The sequence below is a fragment of the Oncorhynchus mykiss genome, chromosome 22 (genome assembly GCF_057628025.1).
Source record: "Oncorhynchus mykiss isolate SJ-2025 chromosome 22, ASM5762802v1, whole genome shotgun sequence".
NCBI classification, from domain to species: Eukaryota; Metazoa; Chordata; class Actinopteri; order Salmoniformes; family Salmonidae; genus Oncorhynchus; species Oncorhynchus mykiss.
Genome location: NC_143043.1, coordinates 21410148 through 21428364, shown reverse-complemented (window position 1 = coordinate 21428364; position 18217 = coordinate 21410148). Strand labels below are relative to the sequence as shown.

The 18217-nt window shown below is 42.6% G+C and overlaps 1 protein-coding gene across 6 annotated transcripts in view; it reads right to left on the bottom strand.

The window, feature by feature from the left end:
- The window catches only part of stat1b (signal transducer and activator of transcription 1b), a 39969-nt gene that overhangs the window by 10031 nt on the left and 11721 nt on the right, over positions 1-18217 (bottom strand). For 3 of the 6 annotated variants that reach the window (XR_016490561.1, XM_021579195.3, XM_090215702.1), the window contains exons 2-13: positions 12413-12540; positions 11528-11672; positions 11045-11140; positions 8213-8302; positions 7934-8012; positions 7578-7687; positions 7341-7492; positions 7026-7184; positions 745-837; positions 445-504; positions 249-278; positions 65-155 (exon numbers count right to left, since the gene is read on the bottom strand). Coding sequence is in view for 4 of the 6 variants with exons in the window: in XM_021579195.3 (XP_021434870.3) it covers positions 65-155; positions 249-278; positions 445-504; positions 745-837; positions 7026-7184; positions 7341-7492; positions 7578-7687; positions 7934-8012; positions 8213-8302; positions 11045-11140; positions 11528-11672; positions 12413-12540 (1233 nt within the window). In the remaining 2 variants the exon portion in view is untranslated. Of the gene's footprint in view, positions 1-64; positions 156-248; positions 279-444; positions 505-744; positions 838-1258; positions 2946-7025; positions 7185-7340; positions 7493-7577; positions 7688-7933; positions 8013-8212; positions 8303-11044; positions 11141-11527; positions 11673-12412; positions 12541-17400; positions 17527-18217 lie in introns of those variants that run through there. The other 3 variants (XR_016490562.1, XM_090215704.1, XM_090215701.1) reach the window with 2 other exon arrangements.

Genomic DNA, 18217 nt, shown 5'->3' with positions numbered 1-18217 from the left:
GGCGCCGATTGGGGAACCCTGATGTACAATATACAGTATAACATCTGAATGTGCCAGTTCATACCAGGTGTCTGAATTCTGCTGCCAAGCTTCCATTGGACTCCTCCATGTTCATAACCTTAGTGTTGGTTCCCAAGATGTTGAATTTCCGGACCCTGGAAATGACGTAAAATCAGAGGAAATGTAATGACTACTAACTAGGCTTCTTCAGGTTTAAGTAGGATAACAGAGACCAAAACATTTCCTACCCTCTCACTGTGCTCTTCTCAGTGACGTTCCTAAAGAAATACAATACATCAGTGACTGAAGCTTTGACTCTTGCCATTGATAAAATATAACAATGTAATACAATTGATTAAATATAACATCAAGCAGTTCCCAAAGACATATGTGTACACATGTGTGTATGTATATGGCTATGGTACGTACTTCTCATTCACTTACTTGTCAAACACAGCTTTGACTTTGAGCTGGTAGTTGAACTCCTGGAGCTTCACCAGGAGTCTTGGGATATTATTGGGTGCAAGAGTATTATGATACCAATTAAGTAATCACAATGCAAGCCAAATGACAACCAGGAACTAAAGTGGATGGAAGAGTGTAGTGTTAAGGTGTGGGTCTTAATTGAGGAGTTGCAGCATGGATGCCTAACCAACCCTCCTCTGGGTTTGCAGGCTTATTCTAGCTACTAGTCAACAGAGAATTGCACATTGCGTTTGGAGTGTGTAGCACTGGCGCAATCACCTGATTTTGACAGTGAACTGCACCCCAGTCTTCAGCACCATGGGTCTTTGAGGGTGAGTGGGCATACAGGGCTGTCTCTCCACCACGATAGAACTAAAAGACAGACGCCACAAAAACATCAAACATCCGGTAATGACACTCCTATGGCACTCCACTAAAGCCTAGAGCAGGGATCATCAACTTCAGCTCAATTTTTTTCTTGAGTGGACAGTTGGGGGCCCGTAACATAATTACATAACATAATTACAAATCATTTGTACACTGCTAATTGACTGCAAGAAGCCCAAAGGGATATAATATTTGACCAAAAGTATAATGTGGAAGGACCACCAGAGGGCAGGCTGCTCCCACGGACAGTAGCCCAGCCCGGCATGTGAGTCAAGGTGGTCAGAGGCAATTAAGCACAGCTGATGGTACTAATGAGCTATTCTCTTTCCCCTACAATAGAGAGGAGGGAACCGGCAGAGAGGGGAGAAAGAAAAGAGTGTTTGCTTCTACAGAGGAGAGGACGTACCTTTTGAAAAGGTGAAGAAGGGGACACTCCACCTCTTGGGAATGGTCACCACCTGAAGGGAGCTCTCCACGGAAGGATTGTGAAGGCTGTGACACACCCGTGATTTATGTTAGAATTTAAAGATACTCACCTTGTGTTTCTTATTCTTGTGAAGAAGAAGATGTGTGTTTCCTTGGGATATCATCATTGATTGTGTTGGAGTGTTTGAGAAGGAAAAATTACCTCAATAGAGAACTTTGTACAATTAATAAAACCTGCTCCTGACTCGTTTATTCCACTTTGTTTATTCCGTTTTACAGCAACCTCCAAGTACTTGGTCCGCTCATTGGTGGAGAATGCGGGCACTAGGAGGACGAGTGACACAAGGATAAGTGAGGAAAACTAAAATCTACCTGTAGACACAGGGGAACCATTCAAGAAGGATGGATAACACTCTACCACAACAGTTGATCACAGCCCAGCAGGCAACCATAGAACTCATGTAACAACAGCTGAGCCGGCGAGAAGAACCGAGAGTAAAGCCGAGAGCGGCTGCTCACGCCATTTTACCTCGCCTCTCAAAGGAGGACGATATTGAGGCTTTCATCATGGCGTTCGAAGGATGGCCACCTTGGAAGAGTGCCCCCCCCACAGAATGAGTAAGTGCGTTAACTCCCCTTTTGACTGGGATAGCCCAGGAAGCCTACTATGACCTGGACCCCCGTGAAGCTGCTGACTATGGGCGACTAAAAAATTAGATTCTGTCCCGGTACCAGCTGACCGCCGGAGATAGAGCCGTAAAGTTCCAACAATGGACCTATATGGCCGTCCAACGAAACAGTGGCTGGAGCCCGGGAAGATAGTAGGACATGTCGTAGAGACGCTCATAGTGGACAAGATCTACATGGGAGTTGTTAAAAGGGGAAAAGGAGGACTGAAAGGACTCTGCCAAGCCTGTTCCCCGACTAACCCCGGCACGTCCGCCACCGAAACAACCGAACCCACTCTGGACGTGGGAGAAGTCCTCACCCACACAACAGAGTCGGTGCTATAAATGCAAGTCTCCGGACCATTACACCCCACAATGTCCCATTTCCACTGAGTCATTGCTGCCCGTCCCCATGCATCCCAGTCCGAGAGGGCAGGATCACCTCTGTTGGTTAGCAGAAATGGCCCCAGAGATTCCGGTTCGAATAGAAGGACGAGACGTGGTAGCCATTCTCGACTCGGGAAGTATGGTTACGTTAGTGGGGGAGCAGATGGTGACCACAGCAACACTGCTACCAGACAAAGTAGCCGTGTCCTGTGTCCATGGAGACACCCACTATTACCATAGTCTGTCCATTCTCAACCCGAAAGGAAGGTGTACAGTCAGGGCGGGGAAAGTACCCCAGCTGAAGGTGCCATTATTGATCGGGAGAGACTGTCCTCTATATAAGGAGCTTCGGCAGATGACGTTACGCACTGGACAAAGGGGATCAGGTCTCTCTATCACACGCCAAGAGCCGGGCCACCGTAGGGGGGCTGGAAAGCAGAGGGAAAAAAAGACCAAGTCCGAGCCCGAGGTAGTAGCCCTACAAGGAAACAAAGCCTCAGCCTCTGGAGCAACCTCCGTTGAAGACACCTGCGAAGGGTTATACACGACGGAGGAAGGAAAGAGCCACCAGAGGCTAAGGGCTATATTTGAAGCCCCATCAGAGGAGGGAACATGGAAGGGATTCTCCTCGGGCACCCCAGACGGTGATGGCGAACAACCTCCACACCCCTCTATCGAGGTCGACCTGCCCCAAGAATTAAAGGGACAGTTCGGTACCTCTCAGCATAGAGACCCAGACCTACGGGATGCCATGTGGAAGGTGATTGACGGGAGGAATGTTGACGGTTCAGGTGAGCCCTCTCTTCCCTACTATGCAATCAGGCGGGGCCTCTTGTATTGGGTTGTGCAACGAAGGGGTGAAAAACAGGAATTACTAATGGTGCCTAGACCATACAGGGATACTGTCCTACAACTAGCCCATTCCCACGTCCTAGGAGGACACCTGGCACGGGACAAAACGATCGACAGAATCATGCAGAGGTTCCATTGGACCCGTGTCACCCGAGATGTAGCCAGGTATTGTAGGACGTGTGATCAATGTCAGCGTACGGCCCCACAACCACACCTGCGTAATCCTTTGATTCCTCTCCCCATTATAGAGACTCCCTTCGAACGCATAGCTATGGACCTCGTGGGACCTTCTTCTCTAGGATAGGGGGCAGCATTCGGAATTTTGAATGAAAAGCGTGCCCAAATTAAACTGCCTGCTACTCATGCCCAGAAGCTAAGCTATGCATATTATTAGTAGATTTGGATAGAAAACACTCTGATGTTTCTAAAACGGTTTGAATCATGTCTGTGAGTATAACAGAACTTATTTGGCAGGCGAAACCCCGAGGACAAACATTCAGATTTTTTTTTGAGGTCACTCTCTTTTCAATGGGTTTTAATTGGGAATCCAGATTTCTAAGGAACCTTCTTGCAGTTCCTATCGCTTCCACTGGATGTCAACAATCTTTAGAAGTTGGTTGAGGTTCCTTTGAGAAATGAAGAAGTATCCATGTTCAGAATGAGGCTCAAGGGAAGTGTACTCTTTGTTAGAGGCGCATAATCTGAAAGCATGCTACACATTGTTTTCCTCCTGTATTGAACGCTGATCATCCCGCCTTCAATTTTATCGATTATTTACGTTAAAAAATACCTAAAGTTGTATTACAAAAGTAGTTTGAAATGTTTGGACAAAGCTTACAGGTAACTTTTGTAGTCATTTTGTTTTTCTGGATCAAACGCGCCAAATAAATTGACATTTTGGATATATATCGACGGAATTAATCTAACAAAAGGACCATTTGTGATGTTTATGGGACATATTGGAGTTCCAACAGAAGAAGCTCGTCAAAGGTAAGGCATGAATTATTTTTTATTTCTGCATTTTGTGTCGCGCCTGGAGGGTTGAAATATGATGGTCTGTGTTTGTTTGCTTGGGTGCTATCCTCAGATAATAGCATTGTTTGCTTTCGCCGTAAAGCATTTTTTAAATCTGACACGTTGGCCTTAATTTGGTATATTGAATGTGTGACTTCATGAAAGTTTAATTTTTTAAGTAATTTATTTGAATTTGGCGCTCTGCATTTTCACTGGATGTTGGCCAGTTGGGACGCTACCGTCCCACATATCCCAGAGAGGTTAAAAGCATGTTGAGAAGAGTGGTGTCCGGAAATGGGAAAAACTGGGACATGCTTCTGCCCCAATTAATGTTTGTCCTGTGAGAAGTACCCCAGGCGTCCACTGGGTTCTCCCCCTTGGAATTGCTCTACGGCAGGTATGTCAAGGGATCCTTGACTTAGCCATGTTATCCTGATGAGGGACCGCCTGTCCACAGTCTGGCCCTACGAGGAAATGGAAAGGGTCTCGCCAGTCAATTACCTCATCAAGCAACCAGACAGGAAGAAGAAGGTCCAACTCTATCATATCAACCTGCTAAAGAGGTAGCATGGAAGAGAGGAGGGTGTGGGTTTGATGGCCGTGGAGGACAAGGAAAAAGAGGAGGCCCTGCTACAGGTGCGCAGTGGTCGAACTCTCCTGCCGGAGCAGTCGAGACAACTAGACAAGGTGATTATGCAATTCGGCAGGGTATTCTCGCCCTTCCCAGGACAGATAGATGTCCTGTTTCATCATATCCACACTCAACCCGGAAAGAAGGTGCATACCCGTCCTTACAGGATTCCTGAGGCCTGCCAAGTCATCGCAAAAAACGAGTTAAGGGAGATGCTGAGGATGAGGGTGAACGAGCCATCTACGAGTGAGTGGTCCATAGTCCTGGTCCACAAACGTGACGGTAGTATGAGGCTATGCAAGAACTTTAGGGGTGAAAACGTCATCTCTACATTTGATGCGTATCCCATGCCCCACGTGAATGAACTCCTGGAGCACTTAGGAAAGGTCAAGTTCATCACCACCCTGGATTTGACGAAGGGATATTGGCAAGTGCCGGTGGCTCTGGAGGACCGTCCAAAGACTGCCTTCGTCACACCGGAAGGGCTTTTTTCAGTATGTGAGGATGCCCTTTGGACAGCATGGGGCTTTGGAAACTTTCCAACGCCTCATGGATGCCATTCTACGCCCCCATCAAGAGTACGCAGCGGCATACATAGACGATGTGGTTATCCACAGCGAGGACTGGGATAGCCACCTCCTGCGACTATGGCCGGTGCTCGTGAGCCTGGAGGCTACAGGGCTGAAAAATACGTCAACAGGCAGAAAAGACCAGGGCTATTCAGGACTGGCCCCGGCCCCAGTCAAAGCGGGACGTCTGAGCCTTCTTGGGGACAACAGGATTTTATCATTGTTTCATCCCTGGGTATGCAACCATTGCCAACTCCCTCACAAACCTCATAAAAAAAACTGCCAAACCGTGTAGCGTGGAAGGACAAGACCGAAGACTCCTCCCAGTTGCTAAAAGAGCCTGTGCTCTGATCCCGTCCTGCAGGCTCCTGACTTCTCCCAAGAGCTCATTGTGCAGGTAGACGCCTCAGATACGGGGCTCGGAGACGTCCTAGCTCAGGGTGAAGGCGAAGCGGAGAGGCCTATTCTCTTTATAAGTAGGAAGCTCAGTGATCGGGAACAGAGATATGCTACCACAGAGAAAGAGGCCTTAGCCATTAAGTGGGCCCTCGATTATCTCCGGTACTACCTACCGGGCATAGGTAGTACCGGTACTGCCTCGTTACTGACCATGCTCCCCACATGTGGATGGCCGGTAAGAGAAACAATAACAACAGAATAGCTAAATAGTTTCTTGCTTTACAACCATTCTCGTTCCATGTCATCTACAGGGCTGGATCGAGGAACGGGAATGTGGATGCGCTGTCCCGATGTGACCAAGACTCGTTCTCCGGTCCGGTCCTAAGGGGGAGGTATGCTCCCACGGTCAGTAGCCCAGCCCGGTATGTGAGTCGAGATGGTCAGAGGCAATTAAGCACAGCCGACGGTACTAATGAGCTATTCTCTTTCCCCTACAAGAGAGAGGAGGGAACCGGAAAAGAGGGGAGAAAGAAGAGTGTTTGCTTCTACAGAGGAGAGGATGTACCTTTCGGAAGGGAGAAGAAGGGGACACTCCACCTCTTGGGAATGGTCACCACGGATCCGGACAACCGCCTGAAGGGAGCTCTCCATGGGAGGATCATGAAGGCGGTGACATACCCGTGATTTATGTTATAGTTTAAAGATACTCACCTTGTGTTCCTTGTTCTTGTGAAGATGAAGATTCAATTAAGAAAACCTGATCCTGAATCATTTGTTCCACCTTGACCTTTTAGAGCAACCTCTAAGTACTTGGTCCGCTCACAATAATCATTTCAAACCTTGCTTACATTTGTATATGATCACGTGTCTCTCTATTATGTGTGGGAATACTTGGGAACAGATGAACAAAACAAAAATCAGTTGGAGCTGATTTCATGGTGTTTTTAGTCTTCTGTATGTCCAACAATGACAATTTTGTATTTTTTTTTTACCTAATAATAATACTTTTTTTGCTTAGAAAACTTGCAGGAGCAAAAAAAAACACCTGCGGGCTGCCAGTTGGGGAACAGAGGCTAGAGTCGAGACATTAACACTGGGAGCTGACTCAAGTCTTCAGGTCTCAGGCAAAGTTACCTACCATTCAGTGAGTGAATACATGTTTAGCATGTGTATGTGATCCCTACAGGAAACATAGACACATAGTAGGTGTCATAGAGCGGGTCTCACTTGACAATGAGGTACTTGAACAGGGCGAGAGCGCGTTCCTCCAGAGCGCTTTTGCCCTGAGTGACGGGGTCATTCTCGTACGTGTACTTCTGTTCTAGCTCCTGGAGCATCTTCAGCTGCTGACGTACCTGCTGTAAGCCCTCTGCTACAGCAGTGAACCTGCATACAGACAAACACACACACACACAAACACACACAATGAATGCGGGTTGAAAATATTGCTTCTGAAAGTATTTGAACAAGGTTTAATATAAGGGTTAGGATATGAACTGGGCCTAGGGGCTAAAGCTAACATGGACTAGAGGCAGGGCTGACCAGATTTGTAGCTGGTCCAAACAGGCGTTAGGCGGACCACCGATGCAAGCTATCTGCTGTCTGTGCTTCCACTCAGGTACCTCCACTGTCACTAGGTTGAACTGGATCTGCTTGGCCAAGCACAAGATGTCAGAAATCTGATTCACCACCACCTATAGGTTGGGAGAAACAAACATCAGTCTAACCATACAGCGTACACACTCATGCAAGAACACACACACACACACACATTCCTACCTGTCTGGTTATGTTGAGTTTGATGAACATCTTTCTGATGACAATCTCCTCTTCGCGGATCTCTTTCCATACCGCCTGTGACTGTGCCATCCCATTCACCTCTTGTTCCACTGACAATGACAGAATCAACATTTACATAGCGGTAAGCATTCACAATACGATAGTAGAAGAAACATCTGGAATTTCACAGCACAGTTGCTTCAGCCTGGAAATTAGTTTTAGTACAGTAGGAGTGAGATATGTTTTACAGTGCCTTCACATTGGCTAAAACATATACAGATATGGCACCAATCTAGTCTTGTGTCCCAGACCCAGGCTATTGAAAGAGACTAGGACCAGGCTAACTCCTACAGTACCTCGGCTCTGCAGGGTCTTCTTCTTGAAGTCGTGTTCATCCTGTAGGTCCTCCAGTGACTTAATCTCATGCTCTGAAACCTGAAGAGGGCAGAAGTCACACATTTTAATGGTCATGCCTCATGATGGTGTTTGTGAAAAACATTTTCTACCCCTTTCATAGGCTGTTCAACTGGTTATTATTCATGTAGAATGACAAGACAATGGGCAGTGTTGTGGTAGGGTGCATGATAATATATCCACATAACCAATGACACATGGTATTGTCCAAATGACCGCACCTGAACTCGGTTCCTCAGGTCTTTAACGTTGTTGTCCAGCTCCTTCTGTTTCTCCAACACCATGTTGTTTGGTGTGGACCCCACATTATCCTGACAAAAAATTCACAAACATTTGGTCTGGTTTCACACTCAGGTCACACTGAAATGCTCCTTCTGTTCACGTCCGGATGAAATGCATGCCCAAATTCAACTGCCTGCTACTCATCCCCAGAAGATAAGATATGCACATTATTATTATAGAAAACACTCTGAAGTTTCTAAAACTGTTTGAATCATGTCTGTGAGTATAACAGAACTTATTTAGCAGGCGAAACCCCGAGGACAAACCATTCAGATTTTTTTTTTGAGGTCACTCTTTTTTCAATGTGTTTTCATTGGGAATCCAGATTTCTAAGGGACCTTCTTCCTACCACTTCCACTGCATGTCACCAGTCTTTAGAAATTGGTTGAGGTTTTCCCTTTGTGTAATGAAGAAGTAGCCCTGTTCAGAACGAGGGTCACTTGTAGTATACTGTTAGATAGAGGCGCGTGACCAGAAAGCTAGCTACAGTTTGTTTTCCTCCTGTATTGATCATCCCGTCTTCAATTTTATAGATTATTTACATAAAAAATACCTAAAGTTGTATTACAAAAGTAGTTTGAAGTGTTTTGGCAAAGTCTACAGGTAACTTCTGAGATATTTTGTAGTCACGTTGCGCAAGTTGGAACCGGTGTTTTTCTGGATCAAACGCTCCAAATAAATGGACATTTTGGATATATATCGTCGGAATTAATCGAACAAAAGGACCATTTGTGATGTTTATGGGACATATTGGAGTGCCGACAAAAGAAGCTTGTCAAAGGTAAGGCATGAATTATATTTTTATTTCTACGTTTTGTGTCGCGCCTGCAGGGTTGAAATATGCTTTTCTCTCTTTGTTTACAGGAGGTGCTATCCTCAGATAATAGCATCGTTTGCTTTCGCCTAAAAGCCTTTTTGAAATCTGACATGTTGGCTGGATTCACAACAAGTGTAGCTTTAATTTGCTATCTTGCATGTGTGATTTAATGAAAGTTTGATTTTTATAGTAATTTATTTGAATTTGGCGCTTTGCATTTTCCCTGGCTTTTGGCCAGGTGGGATGCTAGCGTCCCATATATCCCAGAGAGGTTAACATACAAATACAATGTCAAAGGCAGTTTAACCCATTTTTTATATCTATGTTGCTAAGAAATGTGCTGAAATATTAATTATCCATGCAATAGCAACTTTTCTAAGAAAATGCATCATAATCACAATTCAGAACATGCACACACACACTACAACAGAAATACAGAGTTCCATTAAAACCTGTTAGAGCTCTAGGGGCGCTATTTCATTTTTGGATAAAAAACGTTCCCGTTTTAAGCGCGATATTTTGTCACGAAAAGATGCTCGACTATGCATATTCTTGACAGTTTTGGAAAGAAAACACTCTGAAGTTTCAGAATCTGCAAAGATTTTGTCTGTAAGTGCCCCAGAACTCATTCTACAGGCGAAACCAAGATGATGCATCAACCAGGGATTAGCAGAATTTCTGAAGCTCTGTTTTCCATTGTCTCCTTATATGGCTGTGATTGCGCAAGGAATGAGCCTACACTTTCTGTCGTTCGCCCAAGGTCTTAGCAGCATTGTGACGTATTTGTAGGCATATCATTGGAAGATTGACCATAAGAGACTACATTTTCCAAGTGTCCGCCTGGTGTCCTGCGTCGAATTCGGTGCGCAATTGCCAGCTGCTTCTACTTTACCATTTGATTCAGGGGAGAAAGCATGTGTCCAAGAACGATGTATCAATGAAGAGATATGTGAAAAACACCTTGATGATTGATTCTAAACAACGTTTGCCATGTTTTCAGTCGATATTATGGAGTTAATTTGGAAAAAAGTTCGCGTTTTGAGGACTGAATTTTCGGATTTTTTTTGGTAGCCAAATGTGATGTATAAAACGGAGCTATTTCTAATACACAAGGAATCTTTTTGGAAAAACTGAGCATCTGCTATCTAACTGAGAGTATCCTCATTGAAAACATCAGAAGTTCTTCAAAGGTAAATGATTTTATTTGAAGGCTTTTATGTTTTTGTTAATGTTGCGTGCTGGATGCTAACGCTAATGCTAACGCTAAATGCTAACGTTAAATGCTAACGCTAGCTAGCTACTTTTACACAAATGATTGTTTTCCTATGGTTGAGAAGCATATTTTGAAAATCTGAGATGACAGTGTTGTTTACAAAAGGCTAAGCTTGAGAGATGGCATATTTATTTCATTTCATTTGCGATTTTCATAAATAGTTAACGTTGTGTTATGCTAATGAGTTTGCTGATAGATTTACACAATCCTGGATACAGGGGTTTTTTCATAGCTAAACGTGACGCAGAAAACGGAGCGATTTGTCCTAAACAAATAATCTTTCAGGAAAAACTGAACATTTGCTATCTGAGAGTCTCCTCATTGAAAACATCTGAAGTTCTTCAAAGGTAAATTATTTTATTTGAATGCTTTTCTGTTTTTTTGTGTAAATGTTGCCAGTTGAATGCTAATGCTAAATGCTACGTTAGCCATCAATACTGTTACACAAATGCTTGTTTTGCAATGGTTGAGAAGCATATTTTGAAAATCTGAGATGACAGTGTTGTTAACAAAAGGCTAAGCTTGAGAGCTAGCATATTTATTTCATTTCATTTGCGATTTTCATGAATAGTTAACGTTGCGTTATGGTAATGAGCTTGAGTCTGTATTCACGATCCCGGATCCGGGTTGGGGAGATCAGAAAGGTTAAGCAGTATTCAAAAGACAAGATCAGTGTCTTACCTCTTTTTTGATGATGGAGGCCAGGATCTTCTTCTCCTCTTTCAGACAGTTACAGATTATCATGGCCATCTGCAAAGGGTCTTCCTGGAAGTGGTCCTGGGAAGAGTTTCTCAACTTTACATTTTACAATTTAAAGTAGACATTTTGGTGTTCCTCAAGGATGCGTTTCAGGACCACTGTTCTTTCCTGCTCATAAACTAAAACAATTAAATGGTTACTTATTGGCTTAAAGAACCTAAGATTGTCTAACCTTATTCTGATTAGGACGGCTGACTCATTACATTAGCTTGAAACATTGTTGAAGCCCTTAATCCTTATTGGCCCTGATCTGACATTATAACAAATCTTCAGAGTACCATTCTTTCTTATAAGAATCAAAACACCAGTCTATAGAACAATACTCAATACTCAGCGCCTGAGTGTTTCCCTTATAAGTTTATGTCAGTCCTTGCAAATTAATTCAGAGTTCAACCCTGGCCTTACCTGCAGGTTGCGTTTAATCTTGCGTATATTGTGTTGCAACAGGAAGTTGTTCTCCAAGGCGAAGCGGCTGTACTGAACGTCCAACTGGGCCAGGAGGTCATGGAAACGGACCGCTGCAAGAGAATCGCTGATGGCCACCATGTCCCTGAAAGGGGTCAACCAAAAAGACTTTTAAATTATTGTCATCCTTTGAAATGAAAGCAACCAGCCCACGGAACACAGTAATTGCAAAAATGACTAGCTGGAGTCATCTGAGCAGTTGGCTTCTGAGCCCTCACCCGCTAGTGACTGAGTGCTGATATACTTGGTTCTGACTCGCTACAGGCTGTCCGGCAAGAATGGTACGGACGCATCTCAGTCAAGGAATTGTATTAATCTTTATCACCACCACACATAGTAATCACACACACAATCTTCTTTTACACTAGGAATGAACTTGTGGTTATTGCGGATGCACTGCCAAACACTTCTAGTAAAACACACTGGTAACTTGGTCAGCAGCCAAATTTGCTATAACCACTCTGAGCCAGAGTACAAATGCGGGCACGTTGATTGGCTCAAAGGAATAACTTTTTTTTTTTTGCAGTACTTTGTGAGGTGAAAGTTGTGAGGTGAAAAAGTTCAACAAAAAAAGTCAACAACCTTACACCAACGACAACAAACATTTAAAGTAGTCCACAACCTTTACAAGCATGTTACTTTTACTTTCTGTTTTCTTATTACAGTAGTTGGCGCAGGCTTTCTGATATCTAGATTAATTAAGGCCAAACAAAGCACAATACATCATGAGAGCAGTTACACCACAGCCTTCAAATGCATCCACACATACTGACTGTGTAAACTACACACCCCTTGGCAGTCTGTTGCTTACTGCAGCTCACTCACCAGTCATGGCTCTCTATCCAGGTACTGAGGTACTGGCGGATTTCCATAGGGAAAGTATCATCATACAGCTGGTCCACCTGCTCCAGGTACTTGGAGTCTAGCTGCTGCAGCTGGAACCACTGGGCCATCTAGAAACCAGGGACAGGGAATGGCAATCAGTGTTTTCCTGTATCATTCCATAGGCACCTCAGTATGGAGGTCAGAGGATAACCAGTATAGTGGGAAACACAGTACAATACGTAGCCCACTAACTGTCGCATGCCATATTTAGCGCCAACTACACATACAGGCTTCATTGTAATCCTTTGAACAGGTCAAACTGTGCTTACTTTCAGATGCTGTGATCAAATCGTTACCACGTCCACGTATGACTACAGCCATGTACACCAGGGTTGGGCTAAGTTCGGTTTTCATGTCTAAAAATTCAGGAAGCGAATTGAAATATCGTCACAGAAAACAGTGGATAATTTTTAATTAATTAATTGAATTTCAATTTACTTCCTGAATTGAAAACCTAATTGAGAACTCTGTCTAAGCTTCTTTAGTCTTTGGAGGGTTGAGGAAGAGAGGCAGCTACTCTATAGTAGGCTACTGCTGGGTAAGACCAAAGTTACTTAATAGGATCCTGCCCAAATAGGTTTTATGTGACATTCTCTTGTATTACATTCTGTTTAACTCAGTGAATGGGTGTAGTTTAATTAAACTAGGGTATGTAGGCTGAAATCAAATTGAAGTGCATTTCACTTTTCCTGAAATATCACATATTGATTTGTACACCAGCATGTCCCGTGTAGACTGATGGTGTGGGAATGTGATCTAAAAAGCAGCACGGCAGTGTGCCTTATGACGGTGAACCAAGCTGAGAAATGAATTAGTGGAGCTGTTGCCATCACATTCAACAGACATTCAACAAACATTCACCATTTGCCTATTTAAACGTTGACAACAATATCCATTCCTCTCAGACTACTACACTGAATAAAAATATAAACGCAACATGTAAAGTGTTGATCCCATGTTTCATGAGCTGAAATAAAAGATCCCAAAAATGTTCCATATGCACAAAAAGCTTATTTCTCTCAAATGCTATGCACAAATTTGTTTATTTCGCTGCTGTTAGTAAGCATTTCTCCTTTGCCAAGATAATCCTTCCACCTGACAATTGTGGCATATTAAGAAGCTGATTAAACAGCATGATCACTATCACAATGCACTAACAATACCAGGGACAATAAAAGGCCACTCTAAATTGTACAGTTTTGTCACACAACACAATGCCACAGATGTCTCAAGTTTTGAGGGAGCATGGAATTAGCATGCTGACTGCAGGAATGTCCACCAGAGCTGTTGCCAGAGAATTTTATGTTCATTTCTCTACCATGAGCCGTCTTCAATGTCCTGTCCTGCAGCTCAGATCAGAAGGATGACTGCATCTTTGACAAAGCAGGATTATTAACATGACCATGCTTAAAGACACAGTATATTTAATGTCTGATTTCTTATTGTTACCCATCTACCAATCACTGCCCTTCTTTATGAGGCTTTCAAAAAGCTCCCTGGTCTTTATTTATACTTGAATCTGTGCTTGAAATTCAAGACTTGACTGAGGGACCTTACATATGGTGTTTGTATGAAGGACAAAGGAAGGTATAGAGATTCAAAAATGATGTCAACCCCTATTATTTCATACAGAGTGATTCCATATAATGTACTATTTGTAAGAATATTCTAAGACAAATATGCTTGTCTGTATTTTTTTCCATTTCAAAATATGTTAATTTCACATGTTGAAGATCTAGATCATGAATATTCAGCTTTCAAATACACAACGCAGTGGACTAGAGGTCAAGAGGGCCAGAGAGCAATGGAACGAGTGTTTTTCAGTTCAACATCTGTTTCAGATCTGTGTAGGAATTACAGTCTGGGACTCATAGCTACATGTGGCAAGTTCTCATTGGTCCAAATTGTCTATACATTGAGCCTGAAATGGTATACTTGGTATTTGGCCAGTGGCCCAATTTTATTGCAATGAATTCTAATTGGTCAACCACAGGTTAGGCTTGGGCTAGGCTTTGTTCAGTGGAGAACACACTGAGGACAGGGAAAAATAAACATGTACCATCTACTTTCCAGCAAAACAACTATGATTTGTTCTCTTTGAATACATATATTTTTCTCCCTCTGATTTGTATTGGGGTCTGTGTTATTGAAAAAGTGTTACTGAAAAATAACATCAACTGCTAACAGTTTCACAACAAAACTTGCTTCATTCTATAGCTGGAGGACTCCTTATATCGCCAGAAGTGAAAAGTATAACACATTTTTTTGTCTTCATCTGTTGTGGTCTAGTACTGTCTTTTTGCTAACTAGGGCCATCTATTTTAAGTGCTGCCCGATTTCCCAGTGGCCTACTTGGTGTGTGAACTGCTGACTGCTCAACATTTGCAGATACCTGTTAACACATCAACAAGGATCAAGGGGCAGGGCAATTTGTGACTTGTTTTGGTAATCAGTGGCTTTATTGGAGGGGGAATGGTTTAATCTGTTTTCTGAGTGTATATAACCAACTTCTCAGTGTCCATCTCAATGTGCTTCATTCTATAGCTAGAGGACTCCTGTTATCTCTCGGAGTGATAAGTGTAAAAAAAATGTGTCTTCATCTGTTGTGGTCTAGTACTGTCTTTTTGCTAACTAGGGCCACCTACTTTAAGTGCTGCCTGTTTTCCCAGTGGCTTACTTGGTGTGTGAACTGCTGATTGCTCATAATTTGCAGATAGTTGTTGACACATCAACCAGGATCAAGGGGCAGGGCATTTTGTGACTTGTTTTGGTAATCAGTGGCTGCATTGGGAGGGGGGGGGGGGGGGGGGGGGGGCTGTTGCGATGACCGTATTACTGCCACACCGGCGGTCACAAGTCATGAAGGCAGTCAAATTCCACCTGACTGTTTAGTCATGATAATTAGGCTTCTCCAAGCTCTGATGCTGCTGATGGTTATTAGCAGCCTACCAAACTTGCTAACTGCCTGGTACTCAGCACTCTATTGTCCCTCTATTCACTCGGACATCAATGCAAAAGTAATTGAAAATCAAATCAAACACTTCATGAGAGCCCATGAGCTCATGTTGCGCAACATTTCTATAGGCTATGAAATTTCGAGTGAAAAAAAAAAAATAAGTCACATCAGCTTTCCTACTACATTTAAAAAAAAAAACGTTCCTAATATTATGCAAATATTAAGCTCATTGCTTATCTTTATAACAGGAGTATAGCCTACATGGCTGGCATGAAAATTAACCACAGGAAAAGCGTCCTCCATTCGCTATTTGAGTGCAGAGATTACATACTTTTTCCCCATGACCGTTTCGAGACAGGTGCATGATAATGGTCCATTCTAAATCTAAATTAATTTCACACATACAGTGGGTTCCAAAATTACTGGCACCCCTGACTGGCAATGCACTAACTATACTTTAAAAAATATTAACAATGTAAATATAGAGAAACTCAAAGTACCAACATGAGAGAAATACTGTACTTTATTAATGATTCAAATCATTTATTGATGTAATAAAAAATCTATGTCCTCCAAATCAAGGTTTCACAATTAATGGCACCCTTAAAGATTGTAATTAAAAATACGCATGCAATATCCCATGAAGAAAACAAAAGAACTGGCAGTTCAAAAGAGACAGATGGTCGTAGACCTTCATAAATCTGGTCATGGTTACAAGATGATCTACAAACAATTGAATATACCACTGAGCACTGTCAGGGCAATAATTATTTTTTAAATAAAAAAATATGGAACAGTTGAAAAGTTCACGGGTAGAGGATGCAAGTGCATTTTGCTCCCCAGGATAGGGAGGAGGATGGTGAGAGAAGCAAAAAAAGGTTTCAAAAAGCACCATCAGACGCCACCTCCACAACGACAGGCTCTTTGGAAGGGTTGCCAGAAGAAAGCCCTTTCTGACCCCAAGACACAGATGCAAGCGTTTGGAGTTAGCCAAACGTAATTTAAATTATGACTTGAAGAAGGTGCTCTGGTCAGATGAGACCAGAATGGAATGTTTTGGTCAGATACAGCATCGGCATGTTTGGCGTAGAAACAGAGATGCATACAAGGAGAGGCACCTCATACCCACGGTGAAATATGGTGGTGGGTCAGTGATGTTTTGGGGCTGTTTTAATTCCAGAGGTCCAGTGGCACTGGTTAAGATTGACGGCATAATTAATTCCACCAAGTATCAGGCAATTATGGCTAACAATCTGGTTGCCTCTGCCAGAAGGCTGGGACTTGGCCGTAGGTGGACTTTCCAACAAGACAATGACCCAAAACATACCTCAAGATCCACACAGAAATGGTTCTGTGACAACAAAATCAATATTCTGCCATGGCCATCTCAGTCGTCGGACCTCAATCCAATCGAAAACCTGTGAAGAGGGCAGTTGATAAGCGCAAACCCAAGAATGTGAAGGATCTTGAAAGGATTTGCATAGAGGAATGGTCCAAAATCCCTCCAAATGTGTTCCTTAACCTTGTCAAACATTACAGGAAAAGACTCCATGCTGTTATCCTAGCCAGAGGTGGTTGCACTAAGTTCTAAATGAGGAATGCCAATAATTATGAAACCTTGATTTTGGTGAAATTTATTTTGTATAAAATAATTGTATGATTTTGGTTGGTTCCATTGAAACATTAAAAGTACAGTATTTCTCACATGTTGGTATTTTGAGTTTCTCTATAATTATATTGTTTATATTTGTAAACTATTGTTAGTGAATTGCCAGTCAGGGGTGCCAGTAATTTTGGAGCCCACTGTATATTATTTAGTATATGTAAAGACAAGATTAAATCAAGACTAGTCTGATGGGGGGACAATATTAGTTTATCACTTGTGAATTAGATACTATCACTTGATGCCCAGCTTAAGGCAAGGAACAATGCCTTATTTAAAATAAAATAAAATAGAATTATAGTTGCACACCTCATGTAGCCTAGTTGTGTCCCTGATGTGTATGTCTTCCCTTGTAGCCTGTGAGAAAGAGATCACGTGATGGAGAGCTGTGTGCGTGAGAAGTGCTTCGGAGCAGGCAGCACTCAGGGCGAAGTGCTGCAAAAGACATGGATTGTTTAGGGTGGCCACACAAAGGAGATGCCGCCTGGAAATTCAAAGCAATATCAAGTGCTTCTCAAATTGTGAATGAGAGACTGATGAAGTGTGTACAGCCTGCGCAAAAAAAGCAGAGCTCATGCCTTTCAAGCTACTTTTTTCAAATAATCATTAGTCGCATCATGCAGCCTTACAATGTATTAAAAATGAAACATACAGCCCAATGTTTGTAGAACAAATAAAGGTACATGAATAACTCTAAATTAACGATATAGGGGTACCCATTTCTTTGTTAACCACTCAACACAGAATAGTGTGCACTCCCTCAAATCGTTTGGAGAAAATATCCTTTCTATTTTATAAAATAAAATAATATAAAATAATGCCATGGAATTCTAAGCAAATCCTGTCTGCTAAATGAACTAATGTAGACCACAGCCATATGGCATAGCCAGATCAGAACAACTCAGAGTATGCTATTCTGTTCTTCTGAAATAAACTACGTTTTCTTAATATCATGTTTCTTTAGACCTGTCTAAAATAAATAATATGTTTATTGTAAAGGTGTAGGCTATATACAGTGCCTTGCAAAAGTATTCGGCCCCCTTGAACTTTGCGACCTTTTGCCACATTTCAGGCTTCAAACATAAAGATATAAAACTGTATTTTTTTTGTGAAGAATCAACAACAA